This window comes from Hibiscus syriacus, unplaced genomic scaffold, assembly GCF_006381635.1.
Source record: "Hibiscus syriacus cultivar Baekdansim isolate YM2019G1 unplaced genomic scaffold, ASM638163v2 tig00109916_pilon, whole genome shotgun sequence".
NCBI classification, from domain to species: Eukaryota; Viridiplantae; Streptophyta; class Magnoliopsida; order Malvales; family Malvaceae; genus Hibiscus; species Hibiscus syriacus.
The window spans coordinates 521,496-546,199 of NW_024062526.1; the positions used below are offsets into that span (position 1 = coordinate 521,496).

At 34.5% G+C, this 24,704-nt stretch overlaps 1 protein-coding gene across 2 annotated transcripts; it reads right to left on the reverse strand.

Moving 5' to 3' along the window:
- Positions 1–5,236: 5,236 nt before the first annotated feature.
- On the reverse strand, positions 5,237–23,370 carry LOC120210122 (mitochondrial inner membrane protease ATP23-like). 2 transcript variants are annotated; one of them, XM_039208928.1, is made up of 4 exons: positions 23,229–23,370; positions 5,882–6,007; positions 5,552–5,685; positions 5,237–5,434 (listed from the first exon to the last, which is right to left on the reverse strand). In XM_039208928.1, exons 1-4 carry the CDS (start codon positions 23,305–23,307, stop codon positions 5,279–5,281), a joined length of 495 nt encoding a protein of 164 aa, XP_039064859.1. In that variant the 5' UTR covers positions 23,308–23,370; the 3' UTR covers positions 5,237–5,278. The 2 variants fall into 2 exon arrangements, 1 of the variants encoding a protein (XP_039064859.1); XR_005524476.1 differs by having other exon boundaries at positions 5,249–5,434; positions 5,552–5,689.
- Between the last annotated feature and the right edge of the window lie 1,334 nt (positions 23,371–24,704).

A 24,704-nucleotide genomic window follows, 5' to 3' on the forward strand; every position in this document is an offset into this window, starting at 1 on the left:
CATAACGAACATTAAACTTCCCACTACCGATGAATACGGTACTCGAGACATCTCAATCCTCTCTTCTTTACTGCTAGGACTCATATTGGAGGATAATTTGAAGTTAATAGGAAGAGGGGTAGAAATTGGCTTACAATCTTGCATGTTAAATCGTGACAAGATCTTCTTCAAGTAATTCTTTTTGTGAAAGTCAAATCTTCCTATTACTTCTGTCTCGGTGAATTTGCATCCCTAGAATCTTGTTTGCTGATCCCAATTCTTTCATTTCAAATTCCCTAGCCAATTGTGCCTTCAATTCTTCAACATGATCTTTGTTGGTCCTACAACCAACATGTCATCCACATACAACAGCAATATAACAACATCGTTATCACAAAACCTCTTGAAATAAGCACAAGTGTTTGCGTTAAGTCTGTTGTATCCAATGCACATAATGAATGAATCAAATCTCTTATACCAACACCTCGGCGCCTGCTTTAGACCATACAGAGATTTGTTCAACCTGCAAACCAAGTTCTTCTTTTCGTCTTCTTCAAAACCTTCAGACTGGAGCATGTAAATCTCTTCTTCAAGATTTCCATGAAGAAAAGTTGTTTTAACATCTAGCTGCTCTAGATGTAAGTTCAATGTAGCACACATTGCTAAGACTACTTGAACAGTTGTTAGTCGAACCACATGTGAAAATATTTCATTAAAATCAATACCTTCTTTTTTAGCATATCCTTTGACTACCATTCTTGCACGATACCTCTCAACTTAATCGTCACCATTTCGCTTGATTTTTAGGACCCATTTGTTACCAATTGACTTCCTTCTTTGTGGTAGTGGCATAAGATCCCATGTATTATTTTTATGAAGAGATTCGATTTCTTCTTGCATCGCCATCATCCACAGTGAAGCATATGAGTTATTTATTGCCTCCTGGTATGTTGATGGCTCCTAGTCCTCTGTTAAAAGGCAGTATGCAACATTTCCTTGTATAACATAATCTGAGTGCCAATTGGGACGTCTTCTCACACAATCTGATTAACGAGTTGTTGGAGCTTCAAAACTTTTGGGTTTTTGTTCATCATGTTTTGGTTCTGCTTCAGAAGAATCTCCTTGTTCAACCTCTTTTTCCACATATATCTACGTAGTCTCTAACTTTTCAGCGCTATCATCGTTTTCTTTTCTTTGTAGTTTATCTTCTACAAAGATAACATCCCTGCTGATAATCACTTTGCGGGCAGTGGGATCCCACAAGCGATACCCCTTTACACCATCAGCATACCCTAAGAATTTACATTTCTTGAATTTTAGATCCAACTTTGAAATTTCTTGGAAGTTGTGCATCACGTACACAATACTTCCAAATACATAGAGGTTTGAATAATTAGCTAGTTTACCAATCCACATCTCCATTGGTGTCTTCAGCTTTATTGCAGTTGATGGAGCTCGATTCACCAAATAACAGATAGTATTGACTGCTTCTGCCCAAAATGATTTTTCTAGGCCTGCAGTCCTCAACATTGCTCTAGTTCTTTCTAAAAAGGTTATGTTCATCCGCTCTTCCACTCCATTTTATTGAGGAGTGTTCGCCATTGTGAACTGTATTTTTATACATTCTTTCCTGCAAAAGTCATCAAATTCTTCACTTGTGTACTCTCCTCCATTATCTGTTATAAAACACTTGATCTTATTTCCAGAATCAAGTTCCACTCGCGCTTTGAAGTTTTTGAAAGTTGAAAACACATAACACTTCTTCTTAATTGGTACACCCAACATCTTTTGGAGTAGTCATCAATAAATGAGACAAATTATTTTGCTTCGCCTAGGGATATAACTGGTGCTTGTCATACGTCAAAATGAACCAATTCTAGAACACTTTTGCGTCTAGAATTTGACGTGTTGAATTTCAACCGGTGTTGTTTACTTGTTATGCAATGCTCACACAAAGTAAGTGATACATTTGTTAAGCCTAGAAGTAGCTTTTTCTCCACAAGGACTTTCATTCCTTGTTCTGACATGTGTCCAAGTTTCTGATGCCATAACATTGCAGAATCTGAACTAAATGAGGCAACAAAGGCTTTTGCTTCTAGTAAAGTCTCTCCCTTCAGCATGTACAAGTTTGCTTGCATTATTATCCAACAATCCGTATGATGATAAATTTTCTTCAGGCCTTTCACATGCCGCACATCTCGAACAACTTTAATTGTTACATCATACATCTTCAATTTGATGGTTCTCACACCAATGATCTCTAAGGCATGATCATTACAACTATACACAAATCCTCGTGAGACAGGTTCATAATGATAGAACCATTCTCTTCTTGAGGTCATGTGATATGTTGCTCCTAAATCAATGAGCCATATATCTGCAAATCGTTTTCTACCTTCCATGGTGGTTGACGCTTCACAACATAGAGCATCTCCATCATCTGAAGTGTTTGCGGTATTGCCTTGTGGATTGGAGTTTTTATTTAGACTCCAACAATCATTCTTCAAGTGACCCTTCTTTCCACAGTTGTAACACTTTAAATTCTTCTTGCTTCTAGACTTTGATCTACAATGTTTGTGACTGCTGCTTTAGCCACGTTCTGTTGATCTCCCTCTCATCGTTGTCAACACTTCTGCTTGTTGCAGATTTATTTGTCTGTCTTTCTTGTTCTTGCGCCGATTTTCTTCTTGTAGAATAACAATTGCAATGTCATCGAAGACTAGACTGGTGACATTACTGTTTGTCAAGTTGATGATGAGTTGATCATACGAATCAGGCAGACTTTGAAGTAGAAGTTCAACACGTTCTTGTTCTCCTATTATACATTTAGGAATGTAAGCTGAGAAAATAAAGTGTTCAGCGTGTTTAAGCGCTCCGTCACTGAAGTAGATTATGGCATCCGGAGAGTGTACAATTTCCTCTTAAGGAAAATTTTATTGTGCAACGATGTGGTCTCATACAATTTGGTGAGATGATCTCATATCTCCTTAGTTGTATTATTCTCCTCGATGCTTGACAATACTTCATCTGCTAATGCTAGATAAAAGTTTATCATAGCATTCCCGTCCATTTCGATTCATTTATTGTCATCTGTGAATCTACCGGCCTTTCACTCATAGCTGCTAGACAACCGTCTTTCCTCATGATGGCCTTCATCTTCAATTTCCACAATGAGAAATTTATCCAATTGATTTTTTCAATATAAAATTTTATTGTCATAGCTTTTTTTGCGGATAGCGCCCACTATTTCACTATCGTGAATAGTTCTCTGGAACCTTCAAAAAATGGTTAATAAATTCTTACTTTCTTATGTTGGATGATCAACCTTTTGGTGGCAACTACAAAGACAATAAGTAGATATTGCACACTCAAATATGACTTTGATACCAATTGTTACGGAATATGGCTATGAGATAGAGAAAAATCGCAACTGATAATTTGAGAAAATAAAAATGAAGATAAAGAAGACACAAATTTTACGTGAAAACCCCCTAAATAATATAGGGTAAAAACCACAGACAACGGTAGAAGAATTTCATTATAAGAAAATAGGAATTACAACTTCTCTCGATCTAACAAGTAGAAAAAAATGACAATTTTCTCTTGATAAAAAAGAAAAAACAACTCTCAAGAAACTCTCTAAATTCTCTAGTATTGGGAGAAAGCTATAATGATTTGAGATGGTTTTAAAGCTAAATGGATTAGGGTATTTATAGTTGAAGCTTAAGGACTAATTTTATAAATACCCTAAAGTACAGAGACTAAATTGCAATTATCTCTTGTCATAAAATTCAACATTTTCCAGCTACTTTCGGTGCATTTATGCACCACATATCTTCGACTTTTCAACACCAACTTGCAAGATGAATGGCCATCTTGAGACAACTGGTCTGCCACCGGTTATGGAATCCACAGCTCATTTGCAACCCCAGTTAGATGCACTCACCAACTTAATCGCAACAATGATAGATACGACTCGACGTCTCATCGAGTTTAAGGAGCTTTTGCCGACGTACATCTCAGAGAATGTTCCGGCGCTGGTAGTTGACTGCTAGGGCTGATATCCCCATTAATGTTTATTGGAGCATCGTGGCTTGTGCGACCAAATCTCGAGCCTCACTATAACAACATCAAATGGGTTCGAAGACTCACAGCCATTGCACGCAGCATCGCAAATACATCTGACATTGCTCTCAAGATGTTATAAACTCGGAGAAGCTGAGCATTGGAGTGGTACTTGTAGGAAAAAGTGTGAATTTAATTAATGTATTTAATATTTATATTAAATTCATAGTACTTTTGACTACGGCAAATTAAAAGATAATTTTTAATTTGAATATTAATAGGATAATTACTCTTTTAATAAGTCAATTTAAAAATATATTTGTTATCTTTTTAACTTTGAATATTAAAAGATAATTATATACTTTTGTATATTTCAAACTAAAATAATGTATGTTTAAGTTTGAATGGTAAAAGTAATTTACCTTTTGACCATTGTGAATTAAATATACCATGAAAAAATATTAGGTACGATACAGGGTTATTTTTGTAAATATGTATCAGGGTTTATTTATTATAAAAGAAGATGTAACCAAAACCTATGAGACATTGAATAAAATTCTAGCGCCGCTTAGGATACCGAGGACGTAAGCACATTGCTGAACCTCGTTAAAATTCTTGTGTTTTTTCTGTTTTCTTTATCCGATTATTCAACATTGAAGCAATGAGCTTAGCAGCATCACTGTCCCAGTTGCCACTTCCAACAACAGCGACCCTTGATTTGTATTCTACTTGAGCATCATTGTTGATCGTGTTGTGGGGCGGTTCGGGGACCGGGACTTGTTCCGAGTGTTGAAGAAAGGTACTGGAAATAAAGATTTTATAAGGTTTTCCATATATTGTAGGGTCCTTAGATATCATATTCCTATATCAGTTTCCGAAAATGTATTAGGCACAAATACATTAATAAAAAATCAAGAGTTGGAGCAGTGCAGACTAGGAAGAAGTAGATGTGAAGGGCCGGTCCAAGATATATTTCGCAAGATGAATCGATTATGCATAGAGGAGCCAATTCATCTTCCTCTTGAAAATTCAACCCCTTAATTTTTATTCGGATTCGTGTTCCAACTTGGGAGTTCATTTTATAGGATCCTAATCCTATTGCTGAAGAAACAAACCTTTGCAATAAAACCAGCTAATACAAAACCTAGAGATTAACCTAACCGTAATTTCGAGGAAATGCACGAGTAAAATAAGATGAATGATATCTTGCTGACATTCGTACACTTATTTAAACTCAAAGTACCAATTTAGACATATTCAAACATAAAATTTTATGATTAAACAAAATAAGAGGAAAAGAACTCACTTGTTCATGGCCCCTTATCTTCATAAAACCCCGCAGCAATTCTCGTTTGTAGTGGCAATCACCACTTAGATGTCCGGCACGAATCTGCAATAATAGAAGAAAATTTTAAGACATCTACTTACCAAATGTACCGAGGGAGCCCAATTACAAGTAGAAAACAAATGCAGGCATTAAACTACGACAGTTTTTGGTTTGACAAACCTCACTACAGGCATGATGGGCACAATTTGACCAGTCCAAATTTGCAGCACGGCATTCATCATATGCATGAATAAGCTCATGTATAACTACTTGATTGACTTCGTCTTGAATTTTCATATGGCTGCTACACACCACTGTCTAGAAACACACGAAAATTAATAAAAAAAATTATAGGATAATCAATTGCATTAAATAAACCATCAATCATTCTGTATTAACGGATTAAGTAATCACACTCTTTTACAGCCAAATTACCGTGGTCGATAAGCTCTTGAATTGGACTAACTCAAAGCATCATTTCTAGCATAAAGAAAAATAGGTAAAAAAAACTTACTCCATTGCCACGAAGATAGCCTCCAGCCATTTGTTGTTCGCAATGAACTGCTTTGATAAAATTATCACCTAACCTACACCCAGCTTTATCCATGTACTCCATCAAAAATTTCACCATGGGAGCTATTCCAAATACATACACAGGAAATGTTGTTTTCCTAGACAACCAGTTCGAGCTGCTGCGTCTTTTCAATAGACTAAGAACTCTATTCGAGTAAGAAAACCCCTGATCCTTAATCTAAACCCCAAAAAAAACCCTAAAATAATAAACACAGAGAACTCCATTCGAGTAAATAAAACATCAAAATTGAACATTTCCCATTGTTTTCACCTGAATACTCATCAATAACCGGAAAATGAGTATTAGCCTAAAACCCCAGATTAAAGAAACCCAAAATCATAAACCCTGAGAACTCCATTCCAGCAAGTAAAGCAACAAAATTGAGCATTCCCCAAAGTTTTTCCTATGAATAAACAACCGAGGATTCTGAAAGAGTATTAACGTAAAACCCAAGTAAAAGAAAAGCTCGAAAACACTAAACAATATGAAACCCATGTGTCGTAACCGGTTTTCGTCCGGGCACGAATTTTTTACTTAGCGAGAAAAGTGATGTGAATAAATAGTTTTTAAAATAATTTGGGAGTCGCCATCGGCCTTTTGGGTCAGGTAGGTCGAATACCTAAAAATCATCATTTAAAAGAGTTTTTAAGAAAACATCAATTAAAAAATAAACTGATCTGCGTTTTAACCAAAAATTCATTCTTTTTAATAATAAAAAGGGATTCGTGGTCGGTTACGTTTAGGGAAGGATTAGCACCCCTACAACGCCCAAAATTGATACTTTTTAATTATAAATTGTCTCTATCATTAGAAATTTAAAAATTCAAATATATAATTAACTTATAATATTTTTTTATTTCAAATTTATGATTTTATGAAAATATATTAATATAAATAAGATATTTATTTATTTAGAAATATCAGAAAAGGGCTTCTAGGTGCTTTAAGACAACTCTTTTCTTTGATATAAAAATAAATAAAACATTTATTAAAAGTTAATATAGGATTTATAAAAATATGATATTTAGTAAAAATATCAGAAAACAGACTTCTAGGTGTTTTAAGACAGTCATTTTCTTAATATTGAAAAATAAATATATATTAAAATATGATTATTAAAAGTAATTTATGAAATATAGGATTTTAATAGAAAACAAATAGAATAAATAAACAAATATTATTATATATATATATATTTATTTATATAAATAATAAAAATAATAACAATGAAATAATAATTAAAGCAATAATAATAATAAAATAATATTGCAAATAATGATTAAAATAAAAGGAATTAAAAATATAGTATTAAAATGTAAAATATTAAAAATAAATAGTCAAAAATGAAAATTTAATGATTAAAATGTAAAATTATAAAACTAGAGTCCTAATTCGAAATATATAAAAGATGGGCATTAAAAGTGTAATTTAACCATAATTCATAATACGGGATTAAAATAATAATTACTAAACTATGAGGGACTAAATTTGATATTTACCCTAAATATATATATATATGCTGATAAGGACTAAATTAAAATAAAATAAAATTAGAAGACTAAACTAAAATAATCAGAAATCAATTTCAGTGACTAAATTGTATTGATTACAAACTTGGTGTATTGCGGACAAGGTTTACCCTCTTCCCAAAATGCACCGTTTCATCATGAAACGGCGTCGTTTTATATCGGGTATAAATACCCTAAACGGCTGGCCCGAAGGGCCAGCATCCTCATTTCTTCTCTTCTTCTTCTCTCTCTAGCTGAGAGAAAAAATATTTTCTCTACCTTTTCTCTAAAACCCTCCATCGGAGGGAGTCCAATTCCGGCCGGCAGACGTACTCCGACGCCGACACCACCGCCGACCACCGTACATGGTGGATGGAATTCTGGAAAAATGGCCTAAATCAAAGCTCTATTTCCTCAAAGCCCAAATCTAACATTTTTTTCGTCTAAAACTCTTCCACTAAACGTAAATCTAAAAAAAACCGAAGGGTTCTACCTTCGATTAAACGACAATTCAACGACGTTTGGCTTCCGTTTGCAGAATAGGCTTCAAAGGTAAGTCTCTTTCTTCTCTTTTCTTCCGTTATTTCCGAATGATCGCTTGTTGGTGTTGTTGTCCCCTTTGCTCTTGGGTTCTTCGTTTCTGTTTTTCTCCCCCTCCTCTGTGTTTGTCTCTCCCTTTCGTTTTGCAGGATCCAGTGACTTTTATAACCACCACAGAGCCATGCTCGAACCGGTCCAGAGGGGGAAGTTCGATGAGTCACCGAGCTATGTGGTGACTCATCCCATAGCCGCGACGTGTGGGGGGCAGGTGGATCTTCTGGACCGTTCTGTTGAAGCGGTGGCAGCAACTTCCTGAGGCGGCGGGGTGGCAGCAGTAAGGGAAGCAACGACGTGGCCCTAGGGTGATGATACCCTAGGGTTTCCTCTGGCACATCTGGGGACCGTTGGATCAAGGCCAGATCCAACGGTTGAGAAGAAAGGCGGCCGAGAGATGATGCTGAAACCCTAAGAGGGTTTAGGGTTTGTTATTAGGTTTGGGCCAGTCTGTTTGGGCGAGTCTGGTTTGTAATCGGGCTTATGGTTTTGGGCCTGCAATGTATTAATTAATTATTTAATAAATATAATATAACATAATAATAATAATAATAATAAATAATATAAGCAAATGAGAGAGAAAAAAAACTAGTGTCTTCAGCTGCCCCTCTTTTCTCATTCTTGTGTTAACGAGAATAGAGAAAAGATGAAAAGACAATAAGTTTTTTTTATTTGACTTCACTCGGAAATGTTGAACAAGTTTTTCTTTGGGATTAGTTCTTCTTATTATGAACTTTTCCTCTGGGGATGATAATTTATCTTCTTCTGTGATGTAATCTAGCAAAAAGTTGAACAAATTCTTCTCCTTCTTCAGATGAGTTCTTTTCATTATGAACTTCTTCTGGAAATGCTGATGATGATATATCTCCTTCTATGATAGAGTCATGCAAAAGGTCGAACAAGCTTTTCTCATTATGAACTTCTTCTTCATTCTTCAGATAAGTTCTTCTCATTATGAACTTTCTCTGGAAAAGTTGATCCATCAAGTGATGAATTTAAACAAAAGGTTGAACAAATTCTTCTCATTATGAACTTCTTCTTCCTTCTTCAGATGAGTTCTTCTCATTATGAACTCGACCTGGAAATGCTGATGAATTCAAGCAAAAAGTTGAACAAGTTCTTCTCATTATGAACTTCTTCTGGAAATGCTGATGAATTCAAGCAAAAAGTTGAACAAGTTCTTCTCATTATAAACTTCTTCTTCTTTCTTCAGATGAGTTCTTCTCATTATGAACTTTCTCTGGAAAAGTTGATCCATCAAGTGATGAATTTAAACAAAATGTTGAACAAGTTCTTCTCATTATGAACTTCTTTTTCCTTCTTCAGATGAGTTCTTCTCATTATAAACTCTAACTGGCACTGCTGATTCACCGAATGATGAATTCAAACGAAAGGTTAAACAAGTTCTTCTTCTATGAACTTCTTCTTCCTTCTTCAGATGAGTTCTTCTCATTATGAACTCTTCTGGAAAAGTTGATCCATCGAGTAATGGATTTGAGCAAAAGGTTGAACAAGCTCTTCTCATTATGAACTTCTTCTTCCTTCTTCATATAAGTTCTTCTCATTATGAGCTTTCTGGTAATGTTGATCCATCGAGTGATGAATTCGAGCAAAAGGTTGAACAAGTTCATCTCATTATGAACTTCTTCTTTCTTATTCAGATGAGTTCTTCTCATTATGAATTCTTCTGGAAATGCTGATGACCCGAAGGTTTTGAAAACATCAAAAAGCTCCCAAAGGCTTTTTGGAAACATCATGTACTGTAGGACTTACAGATGACCCTAAGGCTTTGAAAACATCAAAAAGCTCCCGAAGGCTTTTTTGGAAACATCATGCACTGTAGGACTTACAGATGACCCTAAGGCTTTGAAAACATCAAAAAGCTCCCGAAGGCTTTTTGGAAACATCATACACTGTAGGACTTACAGATGTGGGAAATAGTTTACTAAGTAAAAAACTAAGGAAATTGTTTTCTTACTTTTCAATAATTTCATTTCTAGAAAAGATTGAATGAGAAACTATGGAAATCGTTTTCTCATTATTTTTCAAAATAACATGTTGATTGGGTAACATGCCCCAATCTTAAGATAAGGCTGTTTTTGTGGATTACGTCCATCTATTCTTCAGATGTTGGAGTGATTCCTGTATTCGAGGTTTTGTATTCTACTTTCTTCTTGTAAGGTATTGTTCATCATGAATCTTCTTTTTTCATATGAAGATCTGCAAAACCTTATGTTTGAATGCAATCATATGTATCAATGTAATGCATTGTCTATTGTGTAAATGATATTCTTATGAATGCATAAATATTGATGCAATATTCATTTGACTTCAAAGTGGTGAACTAGGTCTTCCTTCACTTCATCATTTATTTCCAGGGTCACCTCTGGATATCAGTGTAACAACTCATGTTATCAAGCTTGCATTTTTGCAGAATCATCTGATCAACTTGTATATTTGTGTCTTCTTTGCTTCATTTAAGTCTCAGAAGAAATGTTTTATTTGTGGAACTCTTGCCGTAGTCAGAACTATGACTTTGATGCCCCATTTTGTCTTTGGTAACAACAACTTTCTTTGTCTGGACTTGTGTAGAAATCCAATAAAGCTTTCATCTTTAAAAAGAGAATCTATCATCTTTAAAAAGAGAATCTATCATCTTTGAAAAGAGAATCTATCATCTTTGAAAAGAGAATCTATCATCTTTGAAAAGAGAATCTATCATCTTTGAAGAGTGTAGATGTAGATATGCCTGACTCAGCAGGGATTAATTAGGAGAGTAGAGTCTGTTCTAATTTAACTCTTGAAACACATCACAAGGAATATTTATTCCAATTCCTTCCATGTCTCCACATATAATCAGATATTGAATAAGGAAACTTGGACCATATCATGTCAAGATACTTAACAACAACCTGTCGTTCAACCTTAGTTGGCGCCACTAGTTTCTTGTTTAAAATTTCAGTTCTCCTTCTGTGGAAAGAAATCTTCATCATATCTCATTTCTAATCTTGGGGTTGAAGAAGACAAAATTTATCTTGGATCAATAAAGGAAAACCATATGATAACAACATTGGTTTAGCATCGGAATAACTGGTTCGTAAAACATTTGACAACACATTCATCATTTCCTGTGGTTTCTACTCAGATGTAAAACATTTGACAACACATTCATCCTTTCCTGTGGTTTCTACTCAGATGTAAAACATTTGGCAACACATTCATCCTTTCCTGTGGTTTCTGCTCGAATTACTGGTCAATGAAGCTCTTTGCATGGTGTTCAAAGTTTTTGTATGATGTCACAAAACCACTTGAGAACAAAACTCAATGGGAATACAAGTGAAATACTGGTATGACCAAAAAGTTGGTCAAATTCACAAAATGTGCTGGTGTCGAATTGAATAGGAGACACTAATTGATCTTGATATCATCTCGGGCAAGGGCAAGTGTAATACTGATCACGTTTTCTTCTGTAATGAGCATTGTAGAAAGTAGAAATACTTCAGCTATAGGATCCATATACAGAAAGATATCCGTGGAATTATTGCTGCTGGGAATGAAACGCACATGATAAAACCCAAAATAGATAAAAATTCAGTTCAGTCTGGCTGGCAATGATAACCCCAGTAACATCGGGAAAGAGCAATATACATGAGCTTCTCTCTTCAATGTCATCAAGTTAAACAAAACTGATGTGAAAAACATCTTCGTAATCTCAACAGTATGGTTGAAACTAACTGACAGGAATCTCAAAGAAATATTTTCAATTATCACCGATACACAAAAGGCCAAATTCAGAGTTCGAGATCTCGAGGAACTGATCCTTGGATCGAATGGTCTACAAGGGGACCATCTTTATTCATACAACCGTGATGTAGCTTAACAAAGAACACACTATCATGTGACACATGGTTTAAGAAGATTGGGTATTTGAAACCATACTTGCTGAATAAATATTTGTTCAACAACAGGACCCTAATGCAACTGCCTGATGAACGAAGCAATTATGTGTAGTCAGATTGACTGTTATTGTTTCACCATTTTCATTCTTCATATCTTTCTGTCTCATTGGAAATATCTGCTCAAGTCAATGATTTTTAACACATGATGATGTGGGCCTTCAGCATGCCCCAGCATTTGCTAATACAAATATTCAAAAATGCATCAACAATCCTAATTCTGATTGAAATGGGCTTTCAGCCTGCCCTATCATTTGCTTCTTGCTGATCTGAGCCTTCAAAATGCCCCAACATTTGCTGATACAGATGTTAAAAGTGTGTTCACATTATTTCTTGTTGAGATGAGCCTCCAAGAATGCCCCATTTTCATATTGCTGTGAGCCTTCAAAATGCCCCAATATTCTATTTCTGGTTGAAAATGGGCCCTCAAGATGTCCCTCTAGATCTGTCTGAATTGGGCTTTCAAGATGCCTCAATATTCTGCTTCTGATTCACTCTCAATGTATGTTTGACTGGAATATCATGATCCTCATGAGGTCCAATTTTGACCATGCACTGTTATGGGTACTTGTGGCTTTATTCATGCCCCAAATCTGTTTATCTTGAATACTCTCATTCTGGTGTCACTTAACAGTAGCGTTGTCAAGTAACTGGAGGAATTCTCTTCATGTTGTCACAAACTTAAGAAGTACTTAATCATTCTGATAGAAACGTCTGAGATTTGTGTCTTCTGAATGAGGTGACCATTTTCTGTATATGGAGGGATTTAGTCAGACAGAGCAATATAAACAGCTTGGTAATCCGTTCCAGGCTGACATAGTGGCTTATCATCTTTCAGTGAAGGCCATTTCTGAAATATACCTTACTGTGGGAGAGAAACCAATTTATGCGAACAGTAATCTGATGAAATAGCAAGACTACATATACAGTGGTACAGGCTCATCAAAAATCCACACCCATGCAACATGTTGATTCTGATAGCAACTCATCTGATTATGAAGCGATCTTTCAGGATGATTTTATAGATATTGATAGTTCTTTCTGATACCGAGGAAATCATGAATTCTTATTCTGATGAGGAGAATAAACTGTTATACTTGACAAAAATAGGATATTCAGAGGTTGAGGCTTCAATAGCCATGGAGAGATATGGTCCGAATTCATTAATTACAGAGTTGACAAATTTTATATATGCTGCTCAAATGGTTAAGGCTGTTGATGCACTTCTTTAAGTAGAAGATAGGAAGCATTATGCAATGATCCTAATTACAAAAAAAGGCTAAAATCGAGCTATGATTTTTGGGAAAGGAATAAGCAGAAGAAGATTGAAAAGAAGCTTCTTAATGAAGACGATCATGCAGTTCATCTTTCAATTCCAATAATTGGTTATGGGGTTCCTACCGAACCAGATCAGATAACTCAAAGAACACTTCCAGAAGATGCTATTGGGTCTCCTTATTTCTACTATGAGCAAATTTATCTTTCAAATCCAATGATTGGTTTTTGGGTTCATACCAAATCAGATCAGATAACTCAAAGAACACTTCCAGAAGATGCTATTGGGTCTCCTTATTTCTACTACGAGAACGTGGCACTTGCTCCAGTTAATGTTTGGACTGGAATATCACAGTACTTATTCGATGTAGAGCCAGAATTTGTAGATTCGAAGCATTTTCATGCTGCTACACTGAAAAGGGCTATATTCATAATCTGCCAATTGAGAACAGATTTCCTCTTATCTTGTTTTCTCCACGCACTATACATGATATTTTTCCATTGACAAAATGGTGGCCTTCCTGGGATCCACGAACAAGGTTGAACTATTTACAAACATGTACAGGAAGTGCCAAATTGACAGAAAGGATCCGTAAGGCTCTTGAAGCTTATGACAACGAGTCACCTTCAAGTGTCCAGAAGTATGTTCTTGATGAGTGCTGAAAATGGAATCTGGTATGGGTTTGAAGGAATAAAATTGTTCCACTTGAACCTGATGAGGTGGAAATGCTTCTAGGTTTCCCTAAAAACATACATGAGGAGCTGTTAGAGACATGTTCTCCGGTGATATCAATGTCCTGTCTTTTTTTTTTCTGGGATCAGTGATGCAGAGGTCGTCTTCTACTGTCTTTGTATATCTTTGAAAATAGATGTGCAAGAACTGAATGATGATCGGTTGGAGCAATTGATGAGTAGATTTGTCTAATTCGACCTTGTTGTCGGTGGCATCCAGCGTAACAACCTTACTGGAAGAAATAAACATCATCAGGATGAACTAGAAGATTTTTGTTGGTGCATTTTCTTGCAATGACTGCTACAAAAACTGTCTCTTCTGCTGCTCCAATATATCATGGAATGGTTTAGTTGACAGTAAAACTGGTCATCTTCAACTTTTGGAATCCTGTAACCAATGTTACCCTATATAAAAGGCCTATAAGGGTAGATTCTGTTCCAATGTCTTATTCTGTGCCATAAGTCCTCAAATTCAAATTCAGAAATCTTCTGAAGGACATAATGGATATCATCTTGACAAAGAAAATGATCGGCATAGAAGAAGTAGCAATGATGTATCAAGACTTGAGCCAGCATCACGGTATAACCAGAGTGCAGGTAGTGACTTGTTCATGGCTCTATGATGTAATCTTCTAGAGAACATGAATTGATGGTTGGGGAAAATAATCTGTCTGGTGATGCTTATCGCCCTCATCATGAGATAAACGATAATCTTTCTTGATGAGCTGCTAATAATGTCATAGGAGAGTGTCACAAGTTCAATTCTCCAGACTTTCTGGCTTCTTAGACCACTTGTCTTCAAAAATGTGAAGTGCTTCATCATTCTGGCCTCATTCATTCTTTTTCTACAACAGAGGTAGAATAAGCAATAATTGCTTCAAGGACCTTCCTCATTTGAGACTGTCCTGTTTGAAAATGTTTTTTCTCCTTTCTTTATTGAAGAATGAAAGAATTTTACAAAGTAATGCCCTTCTCAGGTTCACAATAGAATCAAATCATAAACAATGAGTTTAATGAATATCAAATAAATCAACTACTTTTAAATCATTCAAAAATCATAGTCCTATGGCAAGTGTCAAAATTATTGACTGATTTAAGGTGTAGGTGGATTCTAGTAAAGTAGGTCTCTCAGGTTCTTTTAAGTTGGTTCAGTATGTCGCTTCGGGCTTCCACTAACTTGAAGAAATGGTTGTTATGCTCATCTTATAAAGATGCTTCTCGTTTCCATACTCTCATGAACGTCTTTGGGATGTGCGGTGCTTCATTAAGATCGTCTCTTATGTCATTGTTGCACCATTCATTATTTGAGCCGCCTTTTCAGGTTTTCAACTCGAATCCCCCTTTGGTTCTAAGATGTTATTTAAAAATTTACATCTTGAACTCCCCTTTTATCATTTTTCATATCATGCATTAAAGATTTTAAAAACCAATTTTTGTAAATAAAAATCAATCTTGAGAGGCGGAATGAATTCTAAAGATATTATCTTTTACTTAGAAATCCATGTATGATTAAAATGGACTTTTCAGGTACGTAACGTAGGCCATGGCTTATGGTTACGAAAGAAAGGGATAAAAAGGCCAAAATAAGTGTTTAAGGGTAATCAAACCAAGGATTAATTTATTACGATGCCTTCACCTTGCCTTGCTTAACTTGGATCTGCTTTGTTGGGGATTTTTCCATCATTTGGATCCCTCTAGACTGCCAAATTTTGGATTCATTTCCATTTTCTCATATCTCCAGCATTTCTTTCTTTTCTTGTTCGAACTTGATTAACCTTGTAACTTGAGGGTCAATAAGTCACCCATCTTGATTCAATTTTCCTTTTTCTTCTTTTTTTTTTTTTTTTTTTTTGCTTTTCCATTTTTCTTTTTCCTTCTTCTTTCTTTGCTGGATGAGTATAATACTTCAATTGCTTTGAGCACCTTCTTTTCCTTTTGCATTTTGGAGGTTTTCCATTATTCTTGATTGGATTGATCTTCAAGCACTTTGTATTTGACATACCTTGTAGTTCAAAACTTTCATGACTTCATGGAAACTTGTCTTCGTAATAAAAATATATTGACAATCTTTATTCTTGTGAGCAAATATCCTTCACCTTGCCCCCTAATGTGGAGGGTGATCCTTGGTTAGGGTTGAATCAGAAGAAAAATCATTCAGGCTCAAGTGGGGACAACAAAGGATATATATATATATATATATATATATATATATATATATATATATATATATATTAAAGGATAAATGAAACAATGCCGTTCGTCATCTCATACACAGAAACCTTTGTAAAAAGAGGTATCTCCAGGGGGATGAATATTCAAGATTAATTTTACTTACATGAAAAATATAATTAATGCATGATATATTTATTTCAATCAATCACTTTCCCCTTCTTCTTTGAGTATGCCCTAATCACTCGAAATTATCATCAATGAGTTGGTCCATGATGCCTCATCTCGTCTCTTCTTGCAGTAAAATTCATGGATAATTGAAAGTTTGGTTCTTTTGAGGTATTTTGGTTTATGATGGTTTTGTGTTTGGAAGGATAAATGTGTGACTCTTAAAGTCATGTATATGGTGGAAAGTAATATCATCAATCAACTCTATCCGATAAGGTAAACATCTAGAGTTGGTGTTTCAAAAACAGGTAGAGACATTTCTTCAGAGTCTCAGATAAATGTAGTGTCAAGATTTGGTTTTGGTAAGGGTCGAGTAATTGGCATTGGATGGGATATTGAAGATATAATTTTACCACTTGCCAATAGATCTATAACTCTTGAAAAATTAAAAGAATATTTAATCTACTTGATACTCAATAATCTTAAGATTAAAATTTGACTCCTTGCTCATAACCATAAAAGAAACACATATTTATTTATTGTACAAAAGGCGGAGAAAGGAACAAAAAACATATTCAAACAAGATGTTGAAAATAGAAAGTACTACAGTGATAGATAACACTTCCACTTGTTTATGCATCATTACTCCTCTATTGTTGGGTGTGTACTTGGCCCAGGATTTTTATCCTTATTTGCCCCCCATTTCTTGTGTCAAGACTCCCTTGTCGACGAGCATCTCTATTTTCTTTAACAGTGACCAACAATTCCCTGTTGAATGTCCAGATACTCCCAAGTGAAAATTACAGAAGCTATTTTGATCATAGCAATGGGCATAAGGCTTTAGTGACACCTTCACCAATCTTGGTGTAATGTATTGACCTTTAACCAAATGAGGGTACAGGTCTGAGATAGATTCTTGAAACACCTTCAGAGTTTTTCTCGCTCGTGAGGCTATCACTTTCTTTGATCGTTCTGAACAAATGAATGCTCTCATGTTATCGAGGGGGTTCTGAATGCTCATTTCAGCTATAATTGGGGTAATATTAACCAGATTTCTTAAGTTTTCCTTTTCCTTACTGGTTTTCAGAAAATCTGATACATGTATCTGAGGTGTCTTCTGGGTTATATCTGCCTCATTCTTTCTTAGACCTATAGGCCAATCTCGAATTACATCCATGGGAGCCTTTTGATTTCTTTTCCCATTTTCTTGTGCCCGATATTATTCGTAGGATTTGGTTACATTAGTTTCTGTTGCAACAACGGTTTCTGAACATTGAACCTTAACCCCTTCTTTTATCTTGCATTTTTGAATTGCTTGCTCTAAAGGGTCTTGGAAATTTCCCTTAAGGTTACCAGGAACCTTAGCTAAACAATTTTGGAATTACAGTCTGATTTATCCAAGGAACTTCCTTATAGGTCCAATTCTCATTTGGAGGCCACTGTGATTGATCAAGTTGTGGAGTAATTGATCTGGCTGTGAGCATTTTTTGATGTAATTTTTCACTCGAACAATGGAAGGGAGGAAATTGAAATCCCTGCACATTCTTTTTCTTCTTGATCACTCTATAAGGTTTGGCACCATGTTTAACTGAATAAGACCTCACTGTATTAACCCCAACTTCTTTTTTTGACTCAGAGCCTCTTATCTTGCCATTCTTGATAGCCATTTTGATGATTTCTCCACTTATGATGATGTCAGAGAAATTATTAGGGACAACCCCTATCATGTGATTAACATAAGGAAATTTTAATGTGCTGATGAACAAAGTAGTGAACTCTTTTTCAGTCAATGGTGGATGTACTTGAGAAGCAACGTCTTTCCATCGTTGTGAATATTGTCGAAAGCTTTCATTGCACTTCATATTCATGCTTTGTAACATTGTTCGATCAGGGGCCATATCAGTCATGTGCTTGTATTGACCCAAAAAAGCTTGAGCTAAATCCCTCCAAGAACGTATTTGAGTACGTTTTAGCTGATTATACCATCTGGATGCAGACCCAGATAAACTGTCTTGGAAACAGTGGATCAACAACTTTTCATTCTCTACATAGCCAGTCATACGACGACAATAAATAGTGATATGATATGAAGGGCATGTGGTCCCATTATACTTCTCAAAATCTGTAACCTTGAACTTTGGTGGAATAACCAGGCCAGGGACCAAACTTAGTTCTTTGGCATCAAACCCATAAAATGACTCAACTGTCTCTATAGATTTTATCACCTCTTCTATATTTTCCAGTCGTTGAGTGAATTTTTCCTTCTCAACTGATTTGTTTAGGTCAAGGACTTCATTACTAATATAAAATTCATCAGGCTTCAACTCAGAAGTAGTAGGACAATCAGTGGGGAACGATGCTCCAGCTTGATATGGTGAGTTCTTAACAGCGAAGTAAATCGGTGATTGAATTTCCTGGGGTACAGAGGTGAACTCAGGAATATGAACAGGTGTAACATCCAAAGAATTTATGGGGTTTTCAACAAGACTCTTTCCAGCGGTCTGGTGCTTCTCAATCATTTTTTTCATATTGTTCAGTAGATCGATATGAGAATTTGTGATATTAGCTTCAATTTGTGCCAACTTGCTCCTCAATTCCTCTTGTATTTCTTTATGCTCTATCTCAAATTTGGCTTGCCTATCCTCAGTTTCTTTAGACATTTTTCTTGTGTCGTGCTGAGCGTTCTTGCTTCAAGGAAAAACCAAGATCACTTCGTTTGAAATCCTTATTTTAATGAATGAATGTTTTAATGTATTATGACATAAAAAATACAAAGATGCCAAATGCAAATGTAAATATGTGAATGTAATAATAAGAATACAAATTGTGCAATACAAAAGCAAACATAAAAATACAAATGCAAAGATGCCAAATGTAAATATGCAAATGTAAAAATGTAAATGTAAATTATTTAAAATACCAGAATAAGACATCTAGTTATATTAAGACTGCCCTTTTCTTTGATATTGAAAATAAATAAACATTATTATTTAATTAAATATGTTTTAATGCATGATGTAAGTTTAAAAATGTAAATGTAAATACAAACGTAAAAATGTACAAATGCAAAATACAAATGCATGTATGAAAAGGTGTTACTCAAGAGTGATCATCTTAGAACAGATTTCATTGAACGCAAAAGTTTCGGTACATCAAACAAAACTTTACATATAGGGATATATTTCATTCCTAACTTCTCCAAAGCTAAATTAGTCTATCAGCTTAAGGGATATATTGCTTGTCTGGACTGCAACTTCTTCCATGACATTCTCCTTCATCTTCTGTGTCACTTCTCGGAGTTGTTCATTTTCCCTTGTAAGAGAACCTTTCTGTCCAAGAAGTTCTTGAACAAGATCTTCATATATGTTGCAGTTCTTTTTCAGCTTGGTGACCCCTGTGATCCACTCTTCTGGGGTGTTTCCTATGCCAGCATTTTGAAAGGCTTGACTAATCTTCTGGAAATCTTCATGCATGGCTTCCATTTCTGTGCTCAATTTCTTGTTTTGGTCCTTCAAATAACACGCTTGAGCTTCATAAAAACCTCCTCTATTCTGTGTGTCCCGACTGATACTCTTACCATAGACTGCTTTTGGTATCAATCTGGCAGGATCTTTGTGGAGTACTTTTGGTATTAATATAACAGGATCTCTGTGTGCATTACTTGCTTCTATCCTCAGGGTTTCCTCAGGATGTCTTTCCTTGGCCGTATCATATTTTGTTTGATCATAAAACTTTTTGTCCATTTACAATTTCTTTCCAATATGATGAACAGTCTTTCAAGTAAACACCTTTTGGTTATGCCATGATCATGCAATGCAAGCAAAAGAAATAAGAAAAAATAGAATAGTTAGTACCAATTAATGGAAAAAAAATCTATTTATCAAGGTATAAATCCTAACCTCATGCTTTCTAGTTCCATGCTTTGTTTGAAAAAATTAGCTTAACCGCATGATTTCTAGTTTGCATACATTTATTCAGGAAAAAGAAAAAGAAATAAAAGCTAGAACTTATTTCTCCTTTGTGTATACCTACTGACAAAATGGTTTCAGATCGGGAGAGTTTCTAGGTTTAATATATGCAAGGCTTCAGTTCTAGGAGTAAAGGTACTCGAACTGTCCTTGTTGATGCCCCCTTGGGCTGTCAAACCCTCAATCCTAGTCCATCACAGACTTAAGCGAATCGAGTTCAATTCGAGGGGACACATTTCTTTATGCCTGACACGGAGAATAAATTCTCACGAAGACATAGAGCATATAAACCCCGAAAGCTACTTGCTAGGTCTGACACGGAGAATAAATTCTCACGAAGACGTCGCTTTCACTCCCACTTAAAAAGGGACAAATCTTAGTTATAGAGATTATGTTTATGCAATGCATGTGTTGTGTGTGAGGATAAATGTTCAAACATCTGACAGATAAATAATGAAATAAAATACTTGAAAAATAAAATGAAACATTAATAAAATAATATACATATAAATATTATGAAAATAATAAGTATATATAAAAATTTTGAAAAGAAAGAATTAAAAATTAAATATATGAATTTTTAATTTTTAATTAATAGAGACAATTTATAATTGATTTTAAAGTTTGACCAATCCCTAGTGGAGTCGCCAAGCTGTCGTAACCGGTTTTCGTCCGGGCACGAATTTTTTACTTGGCGGGAAAAGTGATGTGAATAAATGGTTTTTAAAATAATTTGGGAGTCGACATCGGCCTTTTGGGTCAGGTAGGTCGAATACCTAAAAATCATCCTTTAAAAGAGTTTTTAAGAAAACATCAATTAAAAGATAAACTGATCTGCGTTTTAACCAAAAATTCGTTCTTTTTAATAATAAAAAGGGATTCATGGTCGGTTACGTTTAGGGAAGGATTAACACCCCTACAACGCCCAAAATTGGTACTTTTTAATTATAAATTGTCTCTATCATTAGAAATTTAAAAATTCAAATATATATTTAACTTATAATATTTTTTTATTTCAAATTTATGATTTTATGAAAATATATTAATATAAATAAGATATTTATTTATTTAGAAATATCAGAAAAGGGCTTCTAGGTGCTTTAAGACAACTCTTTTCTTTGATATAAAAATAAATAAAACATTTATTAAAAGTTAATATAGGATTTATACAAATAGGATATTTAGCAAAAATATTAGAAAACGGACTTCTAGGTTTTTTAAGACAGTCCTTTTCTTAATATTGAAAAATAAATATATATTAAAATATGATTATTAAAAGTAATTTATGAAATATAGGATTTTAATAGAAAACAAATAGAATAAATAAACAAATATTATTATATATATATATATTTATATAAATAATATAAATAATAATAATGAAATAATAATTAAAGCAATAATAATAATAAAATAATATTGCAAATAATGATTAAAATAAAAGGAATTAAAAATATAGCATTAAAATGTAAAATATTAAAAATAAATAGTCAAAAATGAAAATTTAATGATTAAAATGTAAAATTATAAAACTAGAGTCCTAATTCGAAATATATAAAAGATGGGCATTAAAAGTGTAATTTAACCATAATTCATAATACGGGATTAAAATAATAATTACTAAACTATGAGGGACTAAATTTGATATTTACCCTAAATATATATATATGTTGATAAGGACTAAATTAAAATAAAATAAAATTAGAAGACTAAACTAAAATAATCAGAAATCAATTTCAGTGACTAAATTATAATGATTATAAACTTGGAGCATTGCAGACAAGGTTTACCCTCTTCCCAAAACGCACCGTTTCATCATGAAACGGCTTCGTTTTATATCGGGTATAAATACCCTAAACGGCTGGCCCGAAGGGCCAGCATCCTCATTTCTTCTCTTCTTCTTCTCTCTCTAGCTGAGAGAAAAAATATTTTCTCTACCTTCTCTCTAAAACCCTCCATCGGAGGGAGTCCAATTCCGGCCGGTAGCCGTACTCCGACGCCGACACCACCGCCGACCACCGTACATGGTGGTCGGAATTCTGGAAAAATGGCCTAAATCGAAGCTCTATTTCCCCAAAGCCCAAATCTAACATTTTTTTCGTCTAAAACTCTTCCACTAAACGTAAATCTAAAAAAAACCCGAAGGGTTCTACCTTCGATTAAACGACGGTTCAACGACGTTTGGCTTCCGTTTGCAGAATAGGCTTCAAAGGTAAGTCTCTTTCTTCTCTTTTCTTCCGTTATTTTCGAATGATCGCTTGTTGGTGTTGTTGTCCCCTTTGCTCTTGGGTTCTTCGTTTCTGTTTTTCTCCCCCTCCTCTGTGTTTGTCTCTCCCTTTCGTTTTGCAGGATCCGGTGGCTTTTATAGCCACCACGGAGCCATGCTCGAACCGGTCCAGAGGGGGAAGTTCGGTGAGTCACCGAGCTATGTGGTGACTCATCCCATAGCCGCGACGTGTGGGGGCAGCTGGATCTTCTGGAGCGTTCTGTTGAAGCAGTGGCAGCAACTTCCTGAGGCGGCGGGGTGGCAGTAGTAAGCGAAGCAACGACGTGGCCCTAGGGTGATGATACCCTAGGGTTTCCTTTGGCACATCTGGGGACCGTTGGATCAAGGCCATATCCAACGGTTGAGAAGAAAGGCGGCCGAGAGATTATATTAAAACCCTAAGAGGGTTTAGGGTTTATTATTAGGTTTGGGCCAGTCTGTTTGGGACAGTCTGGTTTGTAATCGGGCTTATGGTTTTGGGCCTGCAATGTATTAATTAATGATTTAATAAATATAATATAACATAATAATAATAATAATAATAAATAATATAAGCAAATGAGAGAGAGAGAAAAAAACTAGTGTCTTCACCATGAAAATCATACATTTAAGAAACAAAAAATATTAGAAAGGAATTGAAACTTTACTCCGTAAACTTCTTTGAATCATGTCTTCGCATTCTTTAACGGTGCATCCTTCGTATTTCTTGTAGGATTCTTCTTCCATTTTTCAGTGTTGGAATTTTGGGCAAATAATCAACACCCCTATAGCTGCCTGGTGCTTGTGCCTTTCTTTACCAAGAATTGGTCGTCGGTATTTCCGATTGGTTTTAGTAAAAAAAACAAGAGTTAATTGCATCAAATGCACTCAACATATGATTCTTATTTTAAATTGATCTATAAACTTTTAAATATTTCAAATTCATTCCTAAACTACGACTATCATTCTAAATTAATCCTTAAACTTTTAAATATTTCAATTTCATCTTTAAAACATGACCTTAATTCTAAATTGGTCCCCAAGCTATATGTATATACTAATTGCATCCCTTGTTGATAAATCATTAAGCCAAGTTGTATTATTATATGTTTGAGAAAAACAAATGTTAGGTTACATTATCGTTGAAACTTATTACATATTTGGATAAATTTAATGATGAAATTGTAATATTCAAAAGTTCGGAAACATATAATTTTATAGACTAATTTAAAATGAGAATCATATTCTATAGATGAAATTAAAAAATTCAAAAGTTTAAAGATCAATTTAAAATAAAAGTTATAATTTAAAAACATATAATGTAGTTAACTCAAAAAAATTGGGTGAGTATATAAGATGGTCGGTGTAAATGAGTAGATTTATATTTTCATCAGTAAAATTTTAAAAGCAATGAAACAAGCATTAATATTATCATATAAATATTAGGTTGAAAGTATTACTCCCAATAATAAAAAAGTGATGTGACACGTTACTTGATATTATTGCATTGCACCCTATAGGTCTCTTGATGATCAAGTCGAACCATGACTAATGGTTAGTAGGCCTCAGATTTAGGTTAAGCATCATTTGCTGCCCAAACCAAAATCCAAATCCCATCACCCATACCTCCTTCCAACGTCCCACCTTAGCTTCGTCTACACACCTCTGCCCATTTCACCAATCAACATCTATCATGAATATTTTTTTATTTTAGAATAATTGTATTTTATAACTCGAATTTAACTTTAATTTTTTTTAATTCAAACCGAGTTTTTAAATTTTTATATTAATTTCATGATAACCTATTTTTACTTTATCATTATTTTTGAATTTTTATCAATCGGGTCACCTAACTATTTAAATGCATTCAATTAAACAACTAGTCATTAACCGTTAATAGAAGTATTAATGTGACAATTAATAAAATTAGTATAATTTATATTTGTTCATTGTTAATTATATATTCTATCAATTTGATCTTAATTTTAATAAAATTAAAATAAATTTAATCTATGAATTAGATCGTGCCACGTGACTTTAGTGTCAAATATCATGACATGTGTCGTCAACTGATTAGAGAATTTAATTTATTTTAATTTAATAGATTTATATTTTATCAATCAAATGATGACATAAGTTACTCT